The sequence below is a fragment of the Genypterus blacodes genome, unplaced genomic scaffold (assembly GCF_046128005.1).
Source record: "Genypterus blacodes isolate CSIRO-AG114 ecotype Tasmania unplaced genomic scaffold, CSIRO-AGI_Gbla_v1 ptg000133l_1, whole genome shotgun sequence".
Classification (NCBI taxonomy): Eukaryota; Metazoa; Chordata; class Actinopteri; order Ophidiiformes; family Ophidiidae; genus Genypterus; species Genypterus blacodes.
Genome location: NW_027466935.1, coordinates 6,019,510 through 6,037,977, shown reverse-complemented (window position 1 = coordinate 6,037,977; position 18,468 = coordinate 6,019,510). Strand labels below are relative to the sequence as shown.

The window sequence follows — 18,468 nt, the reverse complement described above, 5'->3', positions numbered from 1 at the left end:
TGCACAACAAGCAAACAACAAGGCAGTTAACAAAGAAGACAACTCCGCATCTCTGTTTCCCAGCCAATAAACAAAATGGCCTCCCGATAGCGTTTCCAAGCAAAAAGCACGAGTGAGGGTACACACGTTTGGTTTTTTACAGTAAAGGTTTAATCATCCATGTTCTCTTCCAAACACACAACACTGCTCTGATGTTAATCTGATCACAACATGTATGCCTCACAACCATAAACACTAAATCTATAATAAAAGATATTAATACACATTTGTCAAACAATTACTTGAAACTGTAAGAGATCAAGTAAACATCCCATCACTATCAGGATTATAATTATTATCATAGTGTGGACGCATGATGTCCCGCATTGGTTTGAAGCTCATCTTTGTTGTCACTGCTGCAGCTTGAATATACAGTATGCTGGGTTTTAGTTACTGGAGCCAAAAGTCCCCCGTCCACCTATCCCTCCGTCTGTCCATCTGTCTGTCTACGTCCATGTCTACCTGTCGTTGTACCATCTTGTATATGTGTTTGTTTACCTGTCTAACTACCTCCCTGTTTAACCTAACATCTACCTGTCTGACACCTGCTATGTCTACCCTTCTGTTTTACCCCACGTCTTACCTTCGATATACATCTACCTGCCTGTCTATTCGTCTCTCTGTTCACTTGTCCGTCTAACTTCCTGTTTACCCGTGTGTCTTTTCATTTCACAACAAGGATTACTGACAGAAACGGACAGTTGGTATTAATGAGTGAGCAGATGAACCAAGCCATGGAATCCCCCAGGAACAAAAAAAGTCACTCACTCACTTAGCCATCAACTGACCGAATAAATGAAAAAAACACAAACACGAGAGAGAGAGAGAGAGAGAGAGAGAGAGAGAGAGAGAGAGAGAGAGAGAAAACAGGAAGGAATGCGAACAGAATCAGTCAGAAAAACAGGAAGTCTCCTTCAGGAATGAACTTGGGCCGACGAAAAAACAAACTTCTGGCCCCAAAAATAAAGAATCACACCAGAGATCTGAAAAAAATGATTTATACTTGCTACTTCAGTGACGTCAAACAGACGACCAAACAAAGGTACAGTAAAATACTGTATGATGCTTGTATGTTGTAGAGGTAGAAACAAGTCATAAGTAAGTAAGTCTCTTGTCCCCAGTCAAGATAGGAAAATCAAAAGGTCAAGACTGACAAGTCCCTGTCCCACGCTTTGAGTATTCACTACTACACAAGTCAGAATGTTCTGCTCTACAGCACTATATAAAATGGCGGGGTCATGAATTGTATGGTCAATTTACACATATCATGGATGCTTATTAGATTTTGTAAAAAATATACTTTCCTGAACTTTATTATGTGACGAAAATGCACATAAATGTGACTATAACCACATTTTGAATATCTGTACAATTGTTTTTATTTTTTTTATCATTAATCTTTTTTCAAAGGCTAAGTCAAGTGACTTCAAGTCAAGCCAGTCATATTAAAGTCAAAGTTGTGACTTGAGTACAGACCTCTGCTCAATTTAAAGAAGCGTCAAGCTCATTAAATATCCACATTTTGGTAAATACAAAAATCCCATCACAATGTTTGTGTAGTTGTAGCGCCACATTAGCTCTGCACCTCTAAAACCCTGCCAATGTGGTGATTGTCAGTGGAGTTGTTCCACTTATTCAGTGTAAGCTTGTTAGAGTTGCACCATGGTCATTGTTTCAAAGTCATTTTCACTCCAATTCCAGCCAACAGAAACCACACAATCTGCTCAAACACAGAGAATTTCACTCATATTACGGTACAGATGAGAAGGTATCTGCACATGCAAACACAACACACAACACACAAAACCTACAACTTCTCATCTTTGCTCATAAATGATGACATGATCCATGAGGAATACCTTTGGGAAAAACAATAACAAATACCTAGGATTCACTCAGAGAATTCAAATATTCACCAAGGCCCAGCACTCCTCTGATTTCCCTTCACCAATATAAATTCAGATTTTACTATCATTACCTTGAAATCAGATGTGTGTGTGTGTGTGTAGATTGATCATGTGAATTCATTGCACAGTCTAATGTGGAGATTATCGTCTCCCGAAACAAAACCAAGCATTTATACTGCATCTTAACTACACACATCCTCATAATAAAGTATGGTCCGGAAAGAATATATGTGTCCAATAAAATACATTTTAAGAAACATGAAATCCTGCAATTTTCTGATCTCAAAATAAAACATTCTTCACAAAGCAACACTGGTGACAATATGGTGACACACAGTAATGCCGACTGTAGGAAGACTGTAGGAACCAAAGCAGCAGCAAGCAGGTGTAAGAGGCAACGGAGGAGGAGGAGGAGGGCAGGGTAGTGTTTGGAGAAGGGGAAGAAGAAGAATGAGGAGGAGGAGGATGGGAAAAAATAAGGGAGGAGGCTGACGTACTTGAGCCAGAGAAATGTCCGCTCCCCAGGGAGGTCGGTCCGTTCTTTCCACTGCTAACAGGAGGGGAAAACATCTACAAGACAAACAGAGTGCACATTACCTCAGACAGCACTGACACAGAACACACACACACACACACACACCTTCTTCAGCAGCACACATGCCCATACAGTTAGTTGTACCAAAAAATGATCTTTGGATATTTTCATCAATCAATAATACATTTTATATTACTCCAATGTGCTTTTTATGTGCTTAATATATTTTGGAAGGAAACTGTGTTTATTTTAGCAAGAAATCTTAATGTTATCAGTTACAACAAATTCTCTGCTTAGAGGTGAACACAGAGGTGAACTGTTTGGCTTCAATGATGTGAAGTTCAATCTAGAAGAGCAAAGGAATTATAATTTCTAATTCAGCATCTGTTAAGAAAACCAATCCCTCTCATCTGAACTGCCCTGTGTTTGTTCAATTATTTCATTTTGGAATAAATAACTTGGTATCGATTGCATATGCGACTCAAACGCACGAGCTAATCAGAAATAGTTTAGCATCTGTTCTCTCAGATCTACAAAAAAACCCACATTAGTACACAATCAGTCAGACTGAAGCACAGCACCAGACAATACTGTTGGATGCATGAGGAGATGTTGCCCGTTATCCCAGTGTGATATGTGAGCGTGCAGATCAAATCAGGTCCTGTGTCTGAATCGCAGCTGAAGGTCAGTTCATTCACACTGCGTTACATTTCCGATGTTAAAAAGCTTTTCAGCATTGACATTGTCCTTTTGAACTGACTGGACTGGAAAGAACCTCAACCAAGACCCTAATAAAATTACAAAAGCCCCCCACTTTTTTTTTTTCACATACTTATTGTACTGAGGGAGTGATAAAACACGTGAGCTGCATGTTTATATGTTGGGGACAGACGTGGCCTATGTGAGATTAAATTTGGATCACTTTGAGCTACGATGGTACTGCTGAGGGAAGGGGTGTGATAACAGACGACAGAATAAAGATTTTAAAGAAAAATCAATCCATAGCAATTAGGCTGCTGTTCGCCTTCAAAATTATAATATTAAAAGTCATTAATACAAATTGAATCATATGGAAACGCACTCAATCTAACACAGCTCATACAACGGAAGACAACAATCCTATGACATTCTTAATATTCCTGTTGTACTCCGACAGCGACTAAAGCCTGTCTTGCGCCTAATTGACAGATTTATAATGATTTGATGTACTTTATGTAGATTTGTCTCCAATGATATGATTATATTCCTACAAGCATTTGTGAGTACGTTGTTTCCTCTAAATAACGATCTTAAGGGTAAAATCATGTTTTTTATGGCTGACTGTGCAGGAGTGACGTCATACTGATCTTATTGTAGTCACTGTATTTATCCTGTGAACCTACATACAACTGTAACATGTAACGCTCATCATTGGTGGGATTATAGTGATCCTACAGTATATTAAAGCCCTTTTAAAGCCCCTGTAGTATTACAATAACACTATGATGTTGCTATAATATCCATACATGTGTTTGTAATATCCTTCCTTGCTGAGATTAGTTCCTTATAATATCCTTTATTTGAAATTTCTTAAGATACAATACACAGTCTATGTTCAGGTCTCTACTGTAATCTTCTATTTGTTACATCTCCTATGACATCACTATACGTCCTTATCATTCCTATGGGGCTTTATATACCGTCTTAGGGTTGAATTTATTATGATTCACTCAATTTCTGTTGTTCTTTCTTATCATAATTTCATTTTTTTCTAAAGTCATTTCAAGTCATTCATTTGCTGGCTTTTATGACACCAGTATAGTCACTTAACATTCCTATTGGTCCTGATGTAGATTCTCAAAAGTGACTTTATTGTGATTTGATAATTGTCTATTGTGTGTTCTGTCCCACACACACACCATTTTGGATAATTTTTCTGTCTCCTAACATTGTGACACATCCAGTATTGTACAGCACTGATACATTTGAAGTTGCCCCCTGAAGAGGAAACATTGCTGAGAGCAAAGACACTATTTCCTGTCCATCAACTTCAAGGCTGTGTTTTTATTATTCGCATTTTTGTATCAATGTCTCTTAGACAATTCGGCTGCTGTGTGTTTGGGATGTGACACATTTTCCTGTTTTTTCATCTTCTATCTATTCATATCACCCCCCCCCCCCCCCACACACACACACACACACACACACCCAACACACACACACACACACACACACACACACACACACACACACACACACACACACACACACACACATCATCCCCCACCCACCCACCCAATCCGCCTGTCAGTCTGCCATGTCATTTTTGTGATTTTAGCATTTGAAACGGACAGCTGAACCTCTAAACTTACACAGACAAAAAATAAAAACATTGTATCATGGGCAAATTGAGTCAAACATAAAAGGAAAAAAATACTTAAAAATTAGATATACTACCATGGATGTTGGGAACATTTTCAAATCGCTGTTTCTCATCTATAAGACAACAAGATTACTAATGCATCATTACAATTCTCTGCACACGAACACACACACACACAGAGAGACAGACAAGACACTTTTGGCAAAACGAAAAATGAAAAACACTTCAAAACTAAGAATATGCACTAACTTTTCTGTACTTTCTCTACATAAAACACAAACTTTAGTGAGACAGTTGAAAAAGGAAAAGAGTCAAATATGCAGGAGATGCCGTGCAACTCATCTATTCAAAACGTAAACAATGTATGAAGCCTATAGGAGGTCTCGTCTCATCTTATCTCTCCACGGCTTCATTCTACTCATAAGAATCATGAAATCAACTAAAGAAATTTATGAGGGGAAAATAAGACGAATTTCCGTACCGCGCTGAAATCCAATAAGTCACTCAGTTCCTTGTCTGTTCCCAAAGCTGCCATCCGCTGCTGATGATGCATTTTAGCAAAATCACACGGACCTAAAAACATGGAAACAAATACAGAGACAGAAGAGGATATGTAGACAGGCCGATAGAGACCGACAGGCAGACAGAAAGCGATAGAGACGGCAAAGAAGAGAAGGAAGACTTGGGCTTTTTGCGCACCGCTCCGCTCCGGATCTCTCTATCCTCCAACAGCGAAATAAATCCAGTAAAGCAGCTCACAGAGACGGAATGCAGCCCTTCCACAAAAAACAGCTAGTTTGCCTTCATCATCAGTCCCGCAAAAGGAGCAAACTATGGAAAGTGGAGCGGAGAAAAGGAGGCACAGGCAACCCTTTCCGGCGTGTGTTTGCTCCGTTTTCCCCCCCAAGCAAAGTCCGAGCTCTCCGCGTTACGACTCAGCCAGTCCTCCGCTGAGCCTGACAGGCTCACATCTACGGTACAAACGCCCAAACACAGCGACTCTGTGCGAGCCGAACACAAGAAGGGACAGATCCACCAGCCGGTTAAAAATGTCGGGCTTTGAGAGGGAAGAACAGTCCAGCAGGGTCCTGAAGCGCCTGCGGGTCCCCTCCGCTCCGGTTTCGGTTGCAGCAGATCCCCGGGTACACGCAGGATCCCATGTGCGTCTGGCACAGGGCTCCGCAGAAATGTGTCGGTGCGGCCACCTAGCTTACATTCACGTTTAACACCACCGACACAGAGCCGCTGCAGAAGCCCACACAAACCCTCTGTGCCAGCAAAACAGCGAGAAAAAACTGCTAAAATGACATTTGCTTTATTGGATTCACTGGCTGGCTGATTTGGGAAGATGATTGGGTGACTGTGATTTGTGTTGGGTTCATGTGGAGCGCAAGGTAGAGAGGAACAATGTTTGGGGGGTTTTTTAAGGAAAGGAAAGGAAAGGGATTGATATGTTGCCAAATATGGACACAATGATAGAATAACTTTTCATTTTTGCACTGTTAGAGTTTCGTCATTGTTGACTTGATGGCTCTCTAATTTTTAACGTTCTTTTCCAAATAATATTATATTATTTATTAATTTGTATTACAATTTTCTTTCATTTTGTTTGTGTTGATCTTTTTTATCAATTTAGATTTTTTTCAAATTTAATTTTTTTCATTTTTTATATATTTCTTTACTTCAACACGTGATCTTTTTTCGATGATTGTTGATGTTTTATTATTTTGTGTCTATGTATTTCCTTCCTTTGACTGAAAAGGCTGAGCACCAGTCAGTCACAGCACCTGAGCACAGATCACCATATCAAACACAGCGTCACAGATAAATAAACAAATAAATGTGAAAAACGTGCCTGTAAAAATACTTTCCAGAACTCTTTTAGGCCAAAGCCTGCAGGTATTAAATGAGTGGCCTATTTCTGAAAAATGACTGGCTGCCTGTGCAGAGTGTTCTCACCAAAATAAAACTCACAGGTGCAGATATGGCATAAAGGCATATTTGTTGCTGTATAAAGTGGTTTTGCCTGCTGGCCCTTCATTCACTCTCGAAACAGCTACTTTACCTTTTAACAGTGTGTACACAAAGCTGCACAGATCACTGCCTGCTTGTTTTATCAAAAAAAATGTTTTTAGTTGTTCTCTTTGTAACTTTAACTTGCTAAAGTTAAACAGAAACTGTGTTAAAGAGTATGGTGACGATGAGGATGATGAGGATGATGTTGGAATACATCTGTCTTTGAGTCAACACAGATCTAACACACAGTACATAGACCACATCCAGGGTTAGCACAAAAGCTGAATCCTCAAATGAAAACAAATCAAATGTATTAGTATAGCCCAACATCACATGTAATGTCTCAAAGGGCCTAACAGACCCACAGCAGAACCAGAGTTAGCCCAGAGTTCTTTAGGAAGACATGGAAAAACTCCCAAACACCTTAATGTATAAGGAAAAGGAAGAAACCACTAAAGGCCAGGTGCAAAAGGAACCGCAAGGGGGCAATACAATAATACAGCCAAAACAAAACAACACAAAGTATGCGGTGAAAAGATTGTAAGCTCACCTTAAAGCTTAAACCAATGTTTTAATTCTGAATCAATTCAGCAGTTATGGAGCCGTGTTTGGTTCTGAATATCATACAATTCTCACTCAACAGGTCAAGAGTCATCTCCATAGCAACGGGTGCTGAAGGACCCAGTGTACTTCAATTCATAAGAAGTAGAAGTTTCAGAGCAAAGGGACAAATTGCAAGGTTGAAGGCAAAGGGATAGAGGTTTAGGGGTGTTCTTTCTGCACGGAACCCCCACAGAGAAATGTCATCTTTTATCTTCGATTGGTATAAATATCACATAGCCGATTGCCTCGCCGGTGAGGGACCAGGGACTTTTGTTTTGTTCCATTCACTACTTCGTCTGCCGTGGGAGCAACATGAGAAAAAACTGTGAATTGTATCATTTAATTGAGACAATTCTCCATTTGTCTTTCATATCGTCTCCTTATCCATTTTCTTAACCTCCTTTCTGATATCATATCAGACACTACAGCCAGTGCTAATGCCTATCTCTGACAATTGCAAGACCCTGCCCCCTACTGGCATAAAGAGAATTAGAAAAACAACTGCAGTTCCAATGCAGGTTCATGCATGTGGGCTACGTTTATATTTTTAAGTATATTTTAAGTTTATATTACATAAGTATACAGTAAATACACCTGGAACTAATCTATTATCCACTTTGAATCAAAACATGTATTGGGTGTTTCTTATTGCTGTTCTCATTGGCAATCCTCCTCAACTTTTTACCCTCTCGTTCCTCTCTGCTTCCTTCCTTCCTACATTCCTTCCTGCCTAGTTTCCTCCTTTCTTCCCTTCCTTGTGCATTTCCTTCTTTTCCCCCTCTTCCCCCTCTTGTTTACATTCTTCTCTCTCTTCTTTCTTCCATCCCTTCCCTCTTTCTTTCTCCCAACTCTCCTCTCTTCAGCTAAGACACACAGATTCCTCCTGGTTATCAGCATGTGAACACAGTGAAAGTTACATAACATTCAAACAAAAGGTGCCGGTGTCGTCTGAGAGTTTTAACCTTGATTCTGAACGGGAACAGATAGTTATGATTCTGCAGAGAACAGGGCAAACAAGACTGAGAGAGATAGTTAGTTAAAGTTATTACAAAATAGAGGTTTCTTAGTTTCCTCAGATTAATCAGTTAAGTTGCTTTGACAATAGAGGAAAACCATCAATACACAGAGGATTTCCAAAACTACTGTAGAGATGGTAACAGACAAGACAAGGCTGTGACTTTTCTGTTTTTAATATGACAATTTCCTCATAGCCATTAACCCCAGATGGTACATAGATAATGAAAACCAATAATTTGGTTGTCATCAGGGCCTTTTCCACCAAAGAAACCTTTTCAGGAACCCGGCATCTTTGTTTTGTTAAGTCTAAAAAACTTGGTTGAAGTTGAAGAGTTGAAGTAGGTTAGTAGGTCTTTGATTGGAACCTTTTGGTGCCTTTTGGAGGTTGTAAAATCTATTTTATTTGGGTCTTATTTGGGCATATATCTCTCCGCAAGATTCTTTTAGCTACTTAATGTGGAGAGTAGATGTTTCAGGGTCAAAGGTAGTGGCAAAAGACTTTCTGAGGCACATTTGTAGCTAACCAAACTCATAGCTAATAATGTACAGGAGATTTTAGAGGCGTTCAACTAGTTTAGCACACGGAACCAACGGGCCAACTCTCCCTCAGTCTTTGCCCGATTGTCTGAGCAGCCCATGCTTTGGTGGTGCAGTCTATGTATCCTGTTTACTAATTTGCTTGTTCTTAGTGTTTTGACCTTAGCCTGCCTGTTGACTGAGTTATCTGCTCCTTATCTGTATCTCTGCCTGTATTCAGCCTGTCTTAGTGTTTGAACCCTGCTTGTCTTTTGACCTCCTGATTCCGCCTTGCCCATTTGTCTTGTCTGCCATACTGACTGCTGATTTGTTGTGAACTGAAAGCCTGAAAATAACTCTTTTTACCTGTACTGTCTGCGGTACAGGTAAGAAGTCCATCAATACCACCATTTTCCATCAATACACCCCTACTTGCTGATTCAGATCAGCCGATGCTAACCTCCTTCTCCACTTTAATGCACCAACCTGCTGGAACTCACAGCACATACATGTCAGGAACTCAGACTCACATATTCCACCCATCAACCCTGCTGAGCGCAGACATAAGCTCCTCCTCCACGGCAGACCCCTCCCTGCCACCTCCTTCCCACCCTGCCATCTTTCTCATCCCTAACCCACTTCTTTCCATCCACATTGCCAAGCTTCGCCCCCCCCCTGCAACATCATCAGTTTAGCAGCTTACCTGGAGTGCTCCCCTAACTACTCGCATGAACTCCTGCCACAGGAGAGAGACTCACACAAACAGGACTGCACTGTATTGTGCTTATATCATTCTCTACACACCCAGCCGTTCATGGAGGGGGAATCTCTCTTGGAATTGCCTCTCCTGAGGTTTCTTCTTATACATTAAGGTTTTTTCTGGCGTTTCTCCTCATCTTCCGAGAGAGCTTTGGGCGAGGTCCAGAATTTCTAGTGGGCCCGAAAGCCCTTTGAGACATTGTATATGGTATTGGGCTATAGAAATAAAGTTGACTTGACGGAAACCCATAGTTTCCTATGTGAAGGGCCCTCGAGAGAAAATGGCTATCAATAATATGTTGAGCATGAAAATAATTATAACACACAATCAACTCCCTGAATCCGGAGAGAGAGAGCTAGAGACAGAGAGAGCGAGAGGGAACGGGTAAAAAACTTGGAGGAGAGTATTTTAAATGCTCTCATGATGATGGTGGTGGTCAGGGAAAAAGCACAGGTGAGGAATTAATGGTATGAACACACTCTGGGTAGAAGAGACTTTTAAACACATGCAAACTGTGGCTCATTCACACAGGCACACGCACGAGCATGCACAAGCATGCACACACGCACAAGCACACACGCGCGCACACACACACACACACACACACACACACACACACACACACACACACACACGCACACACACACACACACTGCCTCACTGTGGTCCCTAACAGTATGTTTTTGCCAAACACCTGTGTAATCATACAGCTGTGGAGAATGCTGGGAAAGGACTGAGGGAACTGTACACTCCACAGCTAATACCCTTTGATTCCACCCGGACCACTGTGTGTGTGTGTGTGTGTGTGTGTGTGTGTGTGTGTGTGTGTGTGTGTGCTTTGGAGTTTTGGAGTGGGGGAAGCAAGGGAGAGGATGAGCGTTGGTTCATATTTATTTGCAAGTGTGCCTTTGTGTGTGTTTATACTTTGTGTTTGTGTGTGTGTATAATTTGTTCCAAGTATCAGCATTCTGGAACATTCTTACATCCTCCCCCTCCTCTCAGCTGAATGCCCCCTGTCTGATAGTTATGTAACCCAGACATTTTAAGCACCAATGACCTCACTAGCACAACTCTTCCCAATTTTCCCAGAGAGGATATAGCTTTTATCCATAAACCCTAATCTCCCAAAAAAAGTCACCATGTAGACTTTGATGAAGATCCCATTAAGAAAAAAGACATTTGGAGGACTATGCAGCCTCTAATGAGCCCTGAGCTCCAGGACTTTTGGAATGTACAGAGGTTGTATATTAGGTTCTAAACATTTCTGACTTTCTGACTGAATGGAATGTTGTTCAACAGCTACACTGCATACTCGCGTAACAGCCCACAGAAAGACCTGTAGTGTCAAAGAGATCCTGTTCATTTGGAGTGAGTGAAGCAGGTACAGATGCCTGCCTGTTGAAGTTTCTTTCAAAATTGCAGGACGGATTATGTGTGTGTGTGTGTGTGTGTGTGTGTGTGTGTGTGTGTGTGTGTGTGTGTGTGTGTGTGTCTGTGTGTGTGTTATCCCTGGCCTTGGTGTTTTTGGGAAAAAGAGGTGGGTGCCAAGCAGATGGTAGCAGTGGTTTACACAGGTGTCTGTAGTGTGTTTGTGTGTGTAACAGAAAGAGAGAGGGAGGAGGCAGTTGGGGTCAAGTTCAGGCCATATCTTTGCTTTTCCTTCCTTATTTCCATTTGTCCCTTTTCTCATTCCTCATCTCTCTGATTTCTGAATTAAATTTTTTCTCTGTATAAATGTTTTTACTTTTTACTGTGTGATTTTAAAATATATACAATAAACAACAACAACAACAAACCAGTGTATCAATGAATAGAGCTAAATAGAGATAAAGCTTGGTGCACTTAAGAAACTCCAAACATTCAAATGGCATCCAGCAGAGTATTCGGGGCTGTACTGAACATGTGCTGATTGTGTAATAATGTGCTTTATATAAAATATTCTTCATGCAACACGCATGCAAGTATTTTTCCTTTTGTTGATATGTTAAAGATTTGAACAACATCCAACCCCTCTGGTCTCCTCCCCATTGGATGTGCCAGGAATAACTCCCCAGGGAGACATTCTGATTAGAGCTTGACATCTTTGTCCAAACCCACATCATGTCAGGCCAGATACTGACATTATTTCTAGAATACGCTTTGGGTCTTACGTTCATTTTCAGCCCAACTAGCCAGATCTGTCACTGCAGCTAGGAGTGAGAGTGTGGTAAGCAATCAAGTGTAATGTTACAGTTTCCTTTCGTCTTCTACACAAGTTATTCATTCAGCAAGCGAGAGAAGGTGTTTTGATGCCTTGTTTGCAGGCATTACTCACATAAGAGTAATTGTTAATAAATATAAAATAATGTCTTTATCTTTGCCGGATTAACAACAGGGGACATCAATCAACTCACTGAAGACTAAAACCTTGTTTCAAAGGAAGTTAAAATAATTTTTTTGCATGAAGGATTAGATGATTTTTATTATAAGGCTGATTATTGATTTTATGTACTGATTTACATTTGGGTTTGAATCACAATTTCAAGCCATATTCATTAATTATGATTTAATGTGCAAAGTAATGTGAAGGGGCAGCATTTCTACTAATGTTGAAACTCCCAACACTTTGTGGAAGAGATTTTGGCAACTTGTAACTGCAATCTCATTATTAGTGCATTTTCCACAGCTCAAGACCATAGATAAGAGTGTGAACGAAGGTACATTGAGAGATTTGCCTCCAGGACCAGCATATCCATCCCTGTGCCATCCCATGCTTACTTGAGAACAAGAGCCAGAGATACTTGAAGAGGGAGCATCTCACTCCCCACCTGGAGCGGGATATCTGGTGTTTTCCAATTAAGTACCGCAGTCTCACGCCTGGAGGTGGGTGTCGACGCTGCTGTCACAGAAACAATCAGTTATTGTCATCGTCAACATTATCATCATCATCATCATTGCATTATTGAATCTGTCAACATTGTAAAAATCATCATCACCATCGGTTGACAACTCATAACTAACCTAATAAAAACAATAATGACTACCAAGTCATCATCAACAAAACATCAACGCATTATGTTCATCATCCTCATTATCACCATTGATCATTACTCTCCTCATGAAAGTGTTATTGATTCATCACTGTTACGGATACATTTAAAATGTTCAGTATTCCAATTATTTTTTTAAGATTATGTTGTGTAATATGTCAGTCCTTTTTATTTTTCCTTATTGTTTTAAAAATAGTATTCCCCTCTCAGCCTTCTCTCTTCCCTCTGAATATCTCATAAAGTAGAAACACCAACAGAAAGAATCCTAAAAATGATCTTAACAAAAAGTTCCTTGATTATTTTTATCTTCTTTTGATTTATTAACAACAAATGTAGGTTGCTGTGTTCAACTCCAACTTCTGCTGACTGGACATGGAAGATTCACAGAAGCCATGTGGGAGCACATTTGAATATAACTATTGTGCTTAAGTGCAATGTCGAAGGGTGGAGTGTGTGTGTGTGTGTGTGTGTGTGTGTGTGTGTGTGTGTGTGTGTGTGTGTGTGTGTGTGTGTGTGTGTGGTGTTGAGGGGTTTAAAAAGGAAAGCAGAGATGCAGACTCAGCAAACAGAAAAGGAGAGAGGTGAGGAGGACAGAAAAGTTGGAAGATATTCTGGGAGTGGGAGAAGAGAGCGAGAGAGAGAGAGAGAGAGAGCAGAACCGAATGAGAGAAAGAGAGAGTAGAAAGGGGAGCAGGGGAGCAGCCTAACCCAAGGATTTGTCGGTTTCCACCAAACTCTCTAACACACACGCGTGCACGCACACACACATGCATTCACACCACAAAGAGCTTGCCTCAGCGGCAGCTATGCAGGGCTAAATGAAACAGCCTCCCTTCCTTCATCCCTCTGTGTGTGTGTGTGTGTGTGTGTGTGTGTGTGTGTGTGTGTGTGTGTGTGTGTGTGTGTGTGCGCGTGTGTGTGTGTGTGTGTGTAAGAGAGAGAGAGAGAGAGAGAGAGAGAGAGAGAGAGAGAGAGAGAGAGAGAGAGAGAGAGAGAAAGAGAAAGAGGGAGAAGGAGAGAGGGAGATGGTGTGGTATTCTCAGATGCTATATAAAAAAGACCAAACCACTTCAGTTGCAGAGCATGGGCAGGGCTGCACCATTTCATCAGCAGATACATGATGTAAAACACACACACACACACACACACACACACACACACACACACACACACACTTCCACAGATTTTCTGTGGTTGTCAAAGTTTTGAAGTACAACCCAAGATCTTCTCTGTACATCCTGTGTGACAGATCTCATGTTGGTTGATTCTGAAAGTAAACACACTTATACTACTGTAATATTTACTGCTTGTGTGTTGGTGGCTGCTTTGATTTACCAGCTGTTGAGATGGCAAATGAAAGACAAATTCAATAACAACTTTAGGTTTGCAGGCTTTTCTCTTCTATTTTGCTGTCAAAAATTTTCACATTAAAATATATTCTACATAATAAATATATGCCAGCTGTGTTTTGAGTCTGTCTGAGTCCACTGATGGATGAGCAGTGAATGGTTTATTTTTATCTAGCCTGTCTCATAATGCATATGAATCTCAATGAATGGGCTGAAGTTTGGCAGCAGAGCCTGAACACCTTCTGCAAGCTGATATTTAAACAAAAGGTCATTTATTGTTGAAAGTTTAGCCTCCACAGTCTAATCAGAATATGTGTGTGTGTGTGTGTGTGTGTGTCTTTGCTTCGACTTTTTGTGTGCAATGTGTTACATTACAACAATTTGCCAGGTTTTCTGTTTCATGCGCTTTCAATTCAGTGGTACATGATGACAATTTCAACAAATGAAAAATTTTAAAACATCAAAAGTTGAGTAATTTGACATTACTAATTGTTTCTCTGGAATTCAGTGTGGTGTAGAGCAGCTGGTCCGTGGGTCATTGGGTAGTAGGCCGCACAGAAAGACTGATAATCAATAAAATATTCTTTAATTCAGTGTGAAAGATGTTTTATTTTGAAAAATTACCAAAATCATCCACCTGTGGGTCTGTGTCTCTTTACGTCAAGATGCTCGTCTCAGTTGATAGTCTGTACTTTACATCAAAAATCAAGCCCACAAGCTAGCAACAAATGAGTGGAAAACAAAGGTCTTTAAAGAGCCATCATTCTCAGCACTGATTCACGATCACCTGTCATTGCTTTTAATAGAGTTGGAGAGGTACTTCCCAACTACCAAAGACCCACGAACTGCGAAGGAATGGATCTGTGACCCAGTTCCATAGGTCATAAACACAGACTAAAGTCCAAATAAATTTTTTTGTGAAATATGCCCTGACAAGAGATGCTGGAGGTCCTTCTTGGACAACTACTGTAGACAGTGTTATGGCTTTTGAAAGTAAAAATTCAATCCACCAGTATCACCCATAGTTCTGCAATCAGTGATTCTACCTATTACAGATTCTTTACAGCATTTACTGAATCTATAACAAGGTATTAGGAGTCACCGTCATCATTTTGATGTTGTTTAAGAACGTTCCGTTTGTCACTAGGAATGATCCATGAGTCAGGATCTGGTGGCTTGAGAGAAGGTTCTAGTTGTTCTTGATAAGGGAGCTTCAAGGGTGCCCCAAGTAGGCTCTGGGGTTCTCTAGTATTTTTTCTAGGGATTATTGAGAATGTTCTAAGGGTCCTGGATGAGATTCTGGGATCACCATTAAGATTGTGGAGCAGTAGTCTCCACTCCAGTCCAGTTCTGCAGGTTTTCTATACTGCCATGTGATTAATAAAATGTGTCTAGCATTCCATGTTGCTCTGAGGAACCAGGGACACCAGATGAAAGCAATTAACTCAAAAGCCACAAATACAAAACAGGCTATATGTTAGATATGGGAATGAAACCACTGAACAATATTTTAGTGCTGCTAATAGTTTGAGGAAATCTACCTAAGAGAGTGTTAGCTACTTGTGAGGGATAACTAGTGACCTACAGTCCCCTGCAGTGCTTGTGTGTAATTATGTGTGGTTGTGTGTGTGGCAGGCTGTGGCAGGTTGAGGAAATCTGTATTCCATTAGCTGGTTTAGCTTGAGAAAGGCAACCCAACCCTCCGGTCTCATGCACTCACAACCTGCTGCATACGCACATCTGGTTGTTCAAAGGCCGTTGTGTGTTTGTGCGTGTATGTTAAGGTATTTTTGCAGCAGCTGCCTGCAATCCTTGCACTGTGCTTTGGTGTCTCACTCTCTCACTCACATAGAACCACACATTAAAAACCATTAGTTGCTGGGAAACCAGGCTTTTGTTCTGCTTGAGAGTAGTGTGCATGTGTGTGTGCTTTGACCAATACTACTGAAGAAAGGCATGCACATCAGAACCTATAAAAGTAAACGGTTAATGAGAAGCACACACTACTTTTTACACGTTTTTTCACTGAATGTTGTGTTTTCTTGCAGGAAATTTTGTCACAACTCTGGGGAGAAATTATAAACTTCCTGTCTTTCAGATGAGTTCTGGGCGTAGCAGATGTTGAGTGTCGGCTGAGGGACTTTAATTTAAAAGTCCAAGGAGAGGAGTCCACTAGACGAACTTTGTCAGGAATTCACACGTTTACCCTACTTTCTCACAAAGGAACCAGGAGTGATCTAAACAATCGTTAATGAACTGTATTTTGTCTCCCTCCCCCTTTTTCTCTCTTCCTCTTCCTTTAATTATCAAAATGTTGCATTACTTTAGACAGCCAATGGGTGTACGGCTGTCATTCTGCTAACTTTGCTGAATAGTCGAGTGTAAGTAGCCATTTTGATCGCTTACCTTTGGGTGGCAATGCTCCAAGTATAAAACACCTGTGTGGAAATTATTTGGTACCGGTGGTTTGGAGAGGGTGACCTGAGTGGCAAATCGCCCTGTGTTGCTGCTCCACCTCAGCACAGATGTTATTATTTCATAAAATAAAATCCGGGGCTATGATGAGTGCCACACATTGCTCTGTGAGTTCCCTGTCCAATCCTCACCAATTTGTCTCTCTGCAGGCTGTTATTGTTGTTCAGGCTCCAATGTGATCATTTCTTTTTGCGCAGTGTTTAGATGACATGAGTCGAGTGGAGTTCCGAAGATGGCAATATGAGGGGATGGTTGAAACTGTGTTCCCAATATGGTGGACATTGTGTTAAAGTTACCAGACAAATAATTGTGTAACCAGGGGCAGAAGAAAAACATGGCTTAGAGTGCAGTATGGGTTCAAACATCTATCACATTTGTCTTCTACCTCTGGATACATTTCAGAAAGTCTTAATTTAGAGAAGTGTACCCTGTGTACAACCTTAAACTGGATTAGTGCGAGATGAGCACAGGACGAGTGCACAAGGACTTCCTCCCACCAGTCTGTCTCTAGTTGGGGTTCAAGCTCAACCTCCCAGGCAGCCCTAATTCTAGAGTTAGATTGGTCCCTCCGGTGCACAATGCGGTAATAAATCTCAGAAACAGCCCTTCTTTGAAAATGTATCAGCATGAATTGCTCAGTTATAGTCAAGTCAAGTCAATTTTATTTGTATAGCCCAATATCACATACAATGTCTGACTCGTACAATGTCTGACCCCGCCCAAAGCTCTCTAGGAGGATGAGGAAAAGATTTTGCAGAGGTACAAAAAAAGCATGCAAGGCAGTACACACAAACAGTAATGCATTAGGAAATAACATGCAAGACAGAGACGATTGAGAGAGAAACCACAAGGATAACACAAAGATGGATACAAGACAGGAAAGAAACTTCTGCAGAATTTGAATTATGTAGGGATAGAAAATATAACCCTGCAAGTAGTATGACCTTAATTTGTCTTAATATGGATTAAACAGAAGCAAATGACGAGAGAACCTTCATTGGAGTGGCTTATTGTGTAATTGCATCACCCCTTGGACATGGTGTTGAAATAGATTTGGTCATCATCAGCAGAGACAAAATCTTTTCCCACACAATTGTAGCTGATCTGAAGACGGGACAGATAGAAGAGACCATAATGGACTCCTTCCATGCCCTGCTTTCCTAACATTATTGAAAGCGGCCTGAGCTCAGGCGACTTTCGGCGTGTGGATGGGAATAAAAAGATCCTCATACCACTGATGTCGATCTGAAGAAGCTCTCTATTCTAGCCCATTGTAGGATATTGACTGAATTTATGTGGTATATTATATGATATGGCGAGGACAATCAATGCGTTTTGGCCTCACCTGGGTAGTTCGGTGTGCCCGCTCCAGCAGAAGCTCTTGGTTGAGCTGGAAGTCGTCCTTCAGCAAGACTAATGACAATTTCCTCAGGTATGCCCATGATCCTTGTGTTTATGAAATGCCTTGGCTTCTAGATCTTTGAGTACACAGCACTGAGAGAGTTCAGCTGCAATACAATAAGATATCAAAATCACCATGTAAAAATTATTCTAATCAAGCAAACTCTCAAAATAAAATGATGAAAATAATTTTCTAAGGTTGTTATCACTTCCTGTGGCGAGTCAGCAAGGTGAAACACACCTTTGGGTAAAATGGAAAGTTGGCAGAGCTGGTGAGTGCGACGCAAAGACAAAAGGAAAAGAATGAGTGAGTGAATGTCTGTCTGTCTATTCCTAACTGTCTCTCTCACCTCTTATCTTCTCTCTCTCTGCCACGTTCTATGTCTCTCAGTCGCTTTGATCCCACACTCCCCTCAATAAAAGCTCTTATATGGAGAGATTTCAGCACCACCACACACA

General features: G+C 40.8%; 1 protein-coding gene across 7 annotated transcripts in view; it reads right to left on the bottom strand.

Annotated features, from left to right (window-relative positions):
- The window catches only part of tcf4 (transcription factor 4), a 146,661-nt gene extending 140,452 nt beyond the window's left edge, over positions 1 to 6,209 (bottom strand). For 4 of the 7 annotated variants that reach the window (XM_076164010.1, XM_076164005.1, XM_076164011.1 and 1 more), the window contains exons 1-3: positions 5,325 to 6,209; positions 4,918 to 4,956; positions 2,444 to 2,516 (exon numbers count right to left, since the gene is read on the bottom strand). In XM_076164010.1, coding sequence (XP_076020125.1) covers positions 2,444 to 2,516; positions 4,918 to 4,956; positions 5,325 to 5,426 — 214 coding nt within the window. In that variant the 5' untranslated portion in view covers positions 5,427 to 6,209. The remainder of the gene's footprint in view (positions 1 to 2,443; positions 2,517 to 4,917; positions 4,957 to 5,324) is intronic. The other 3 variants (XM_076164008.1, XM_076164009.1, XM_076164007.1) reach the window with 2 other exon arrangements.
- Positions 6,210 to 18,468: the final 12,259 nt, after the last annotated feature.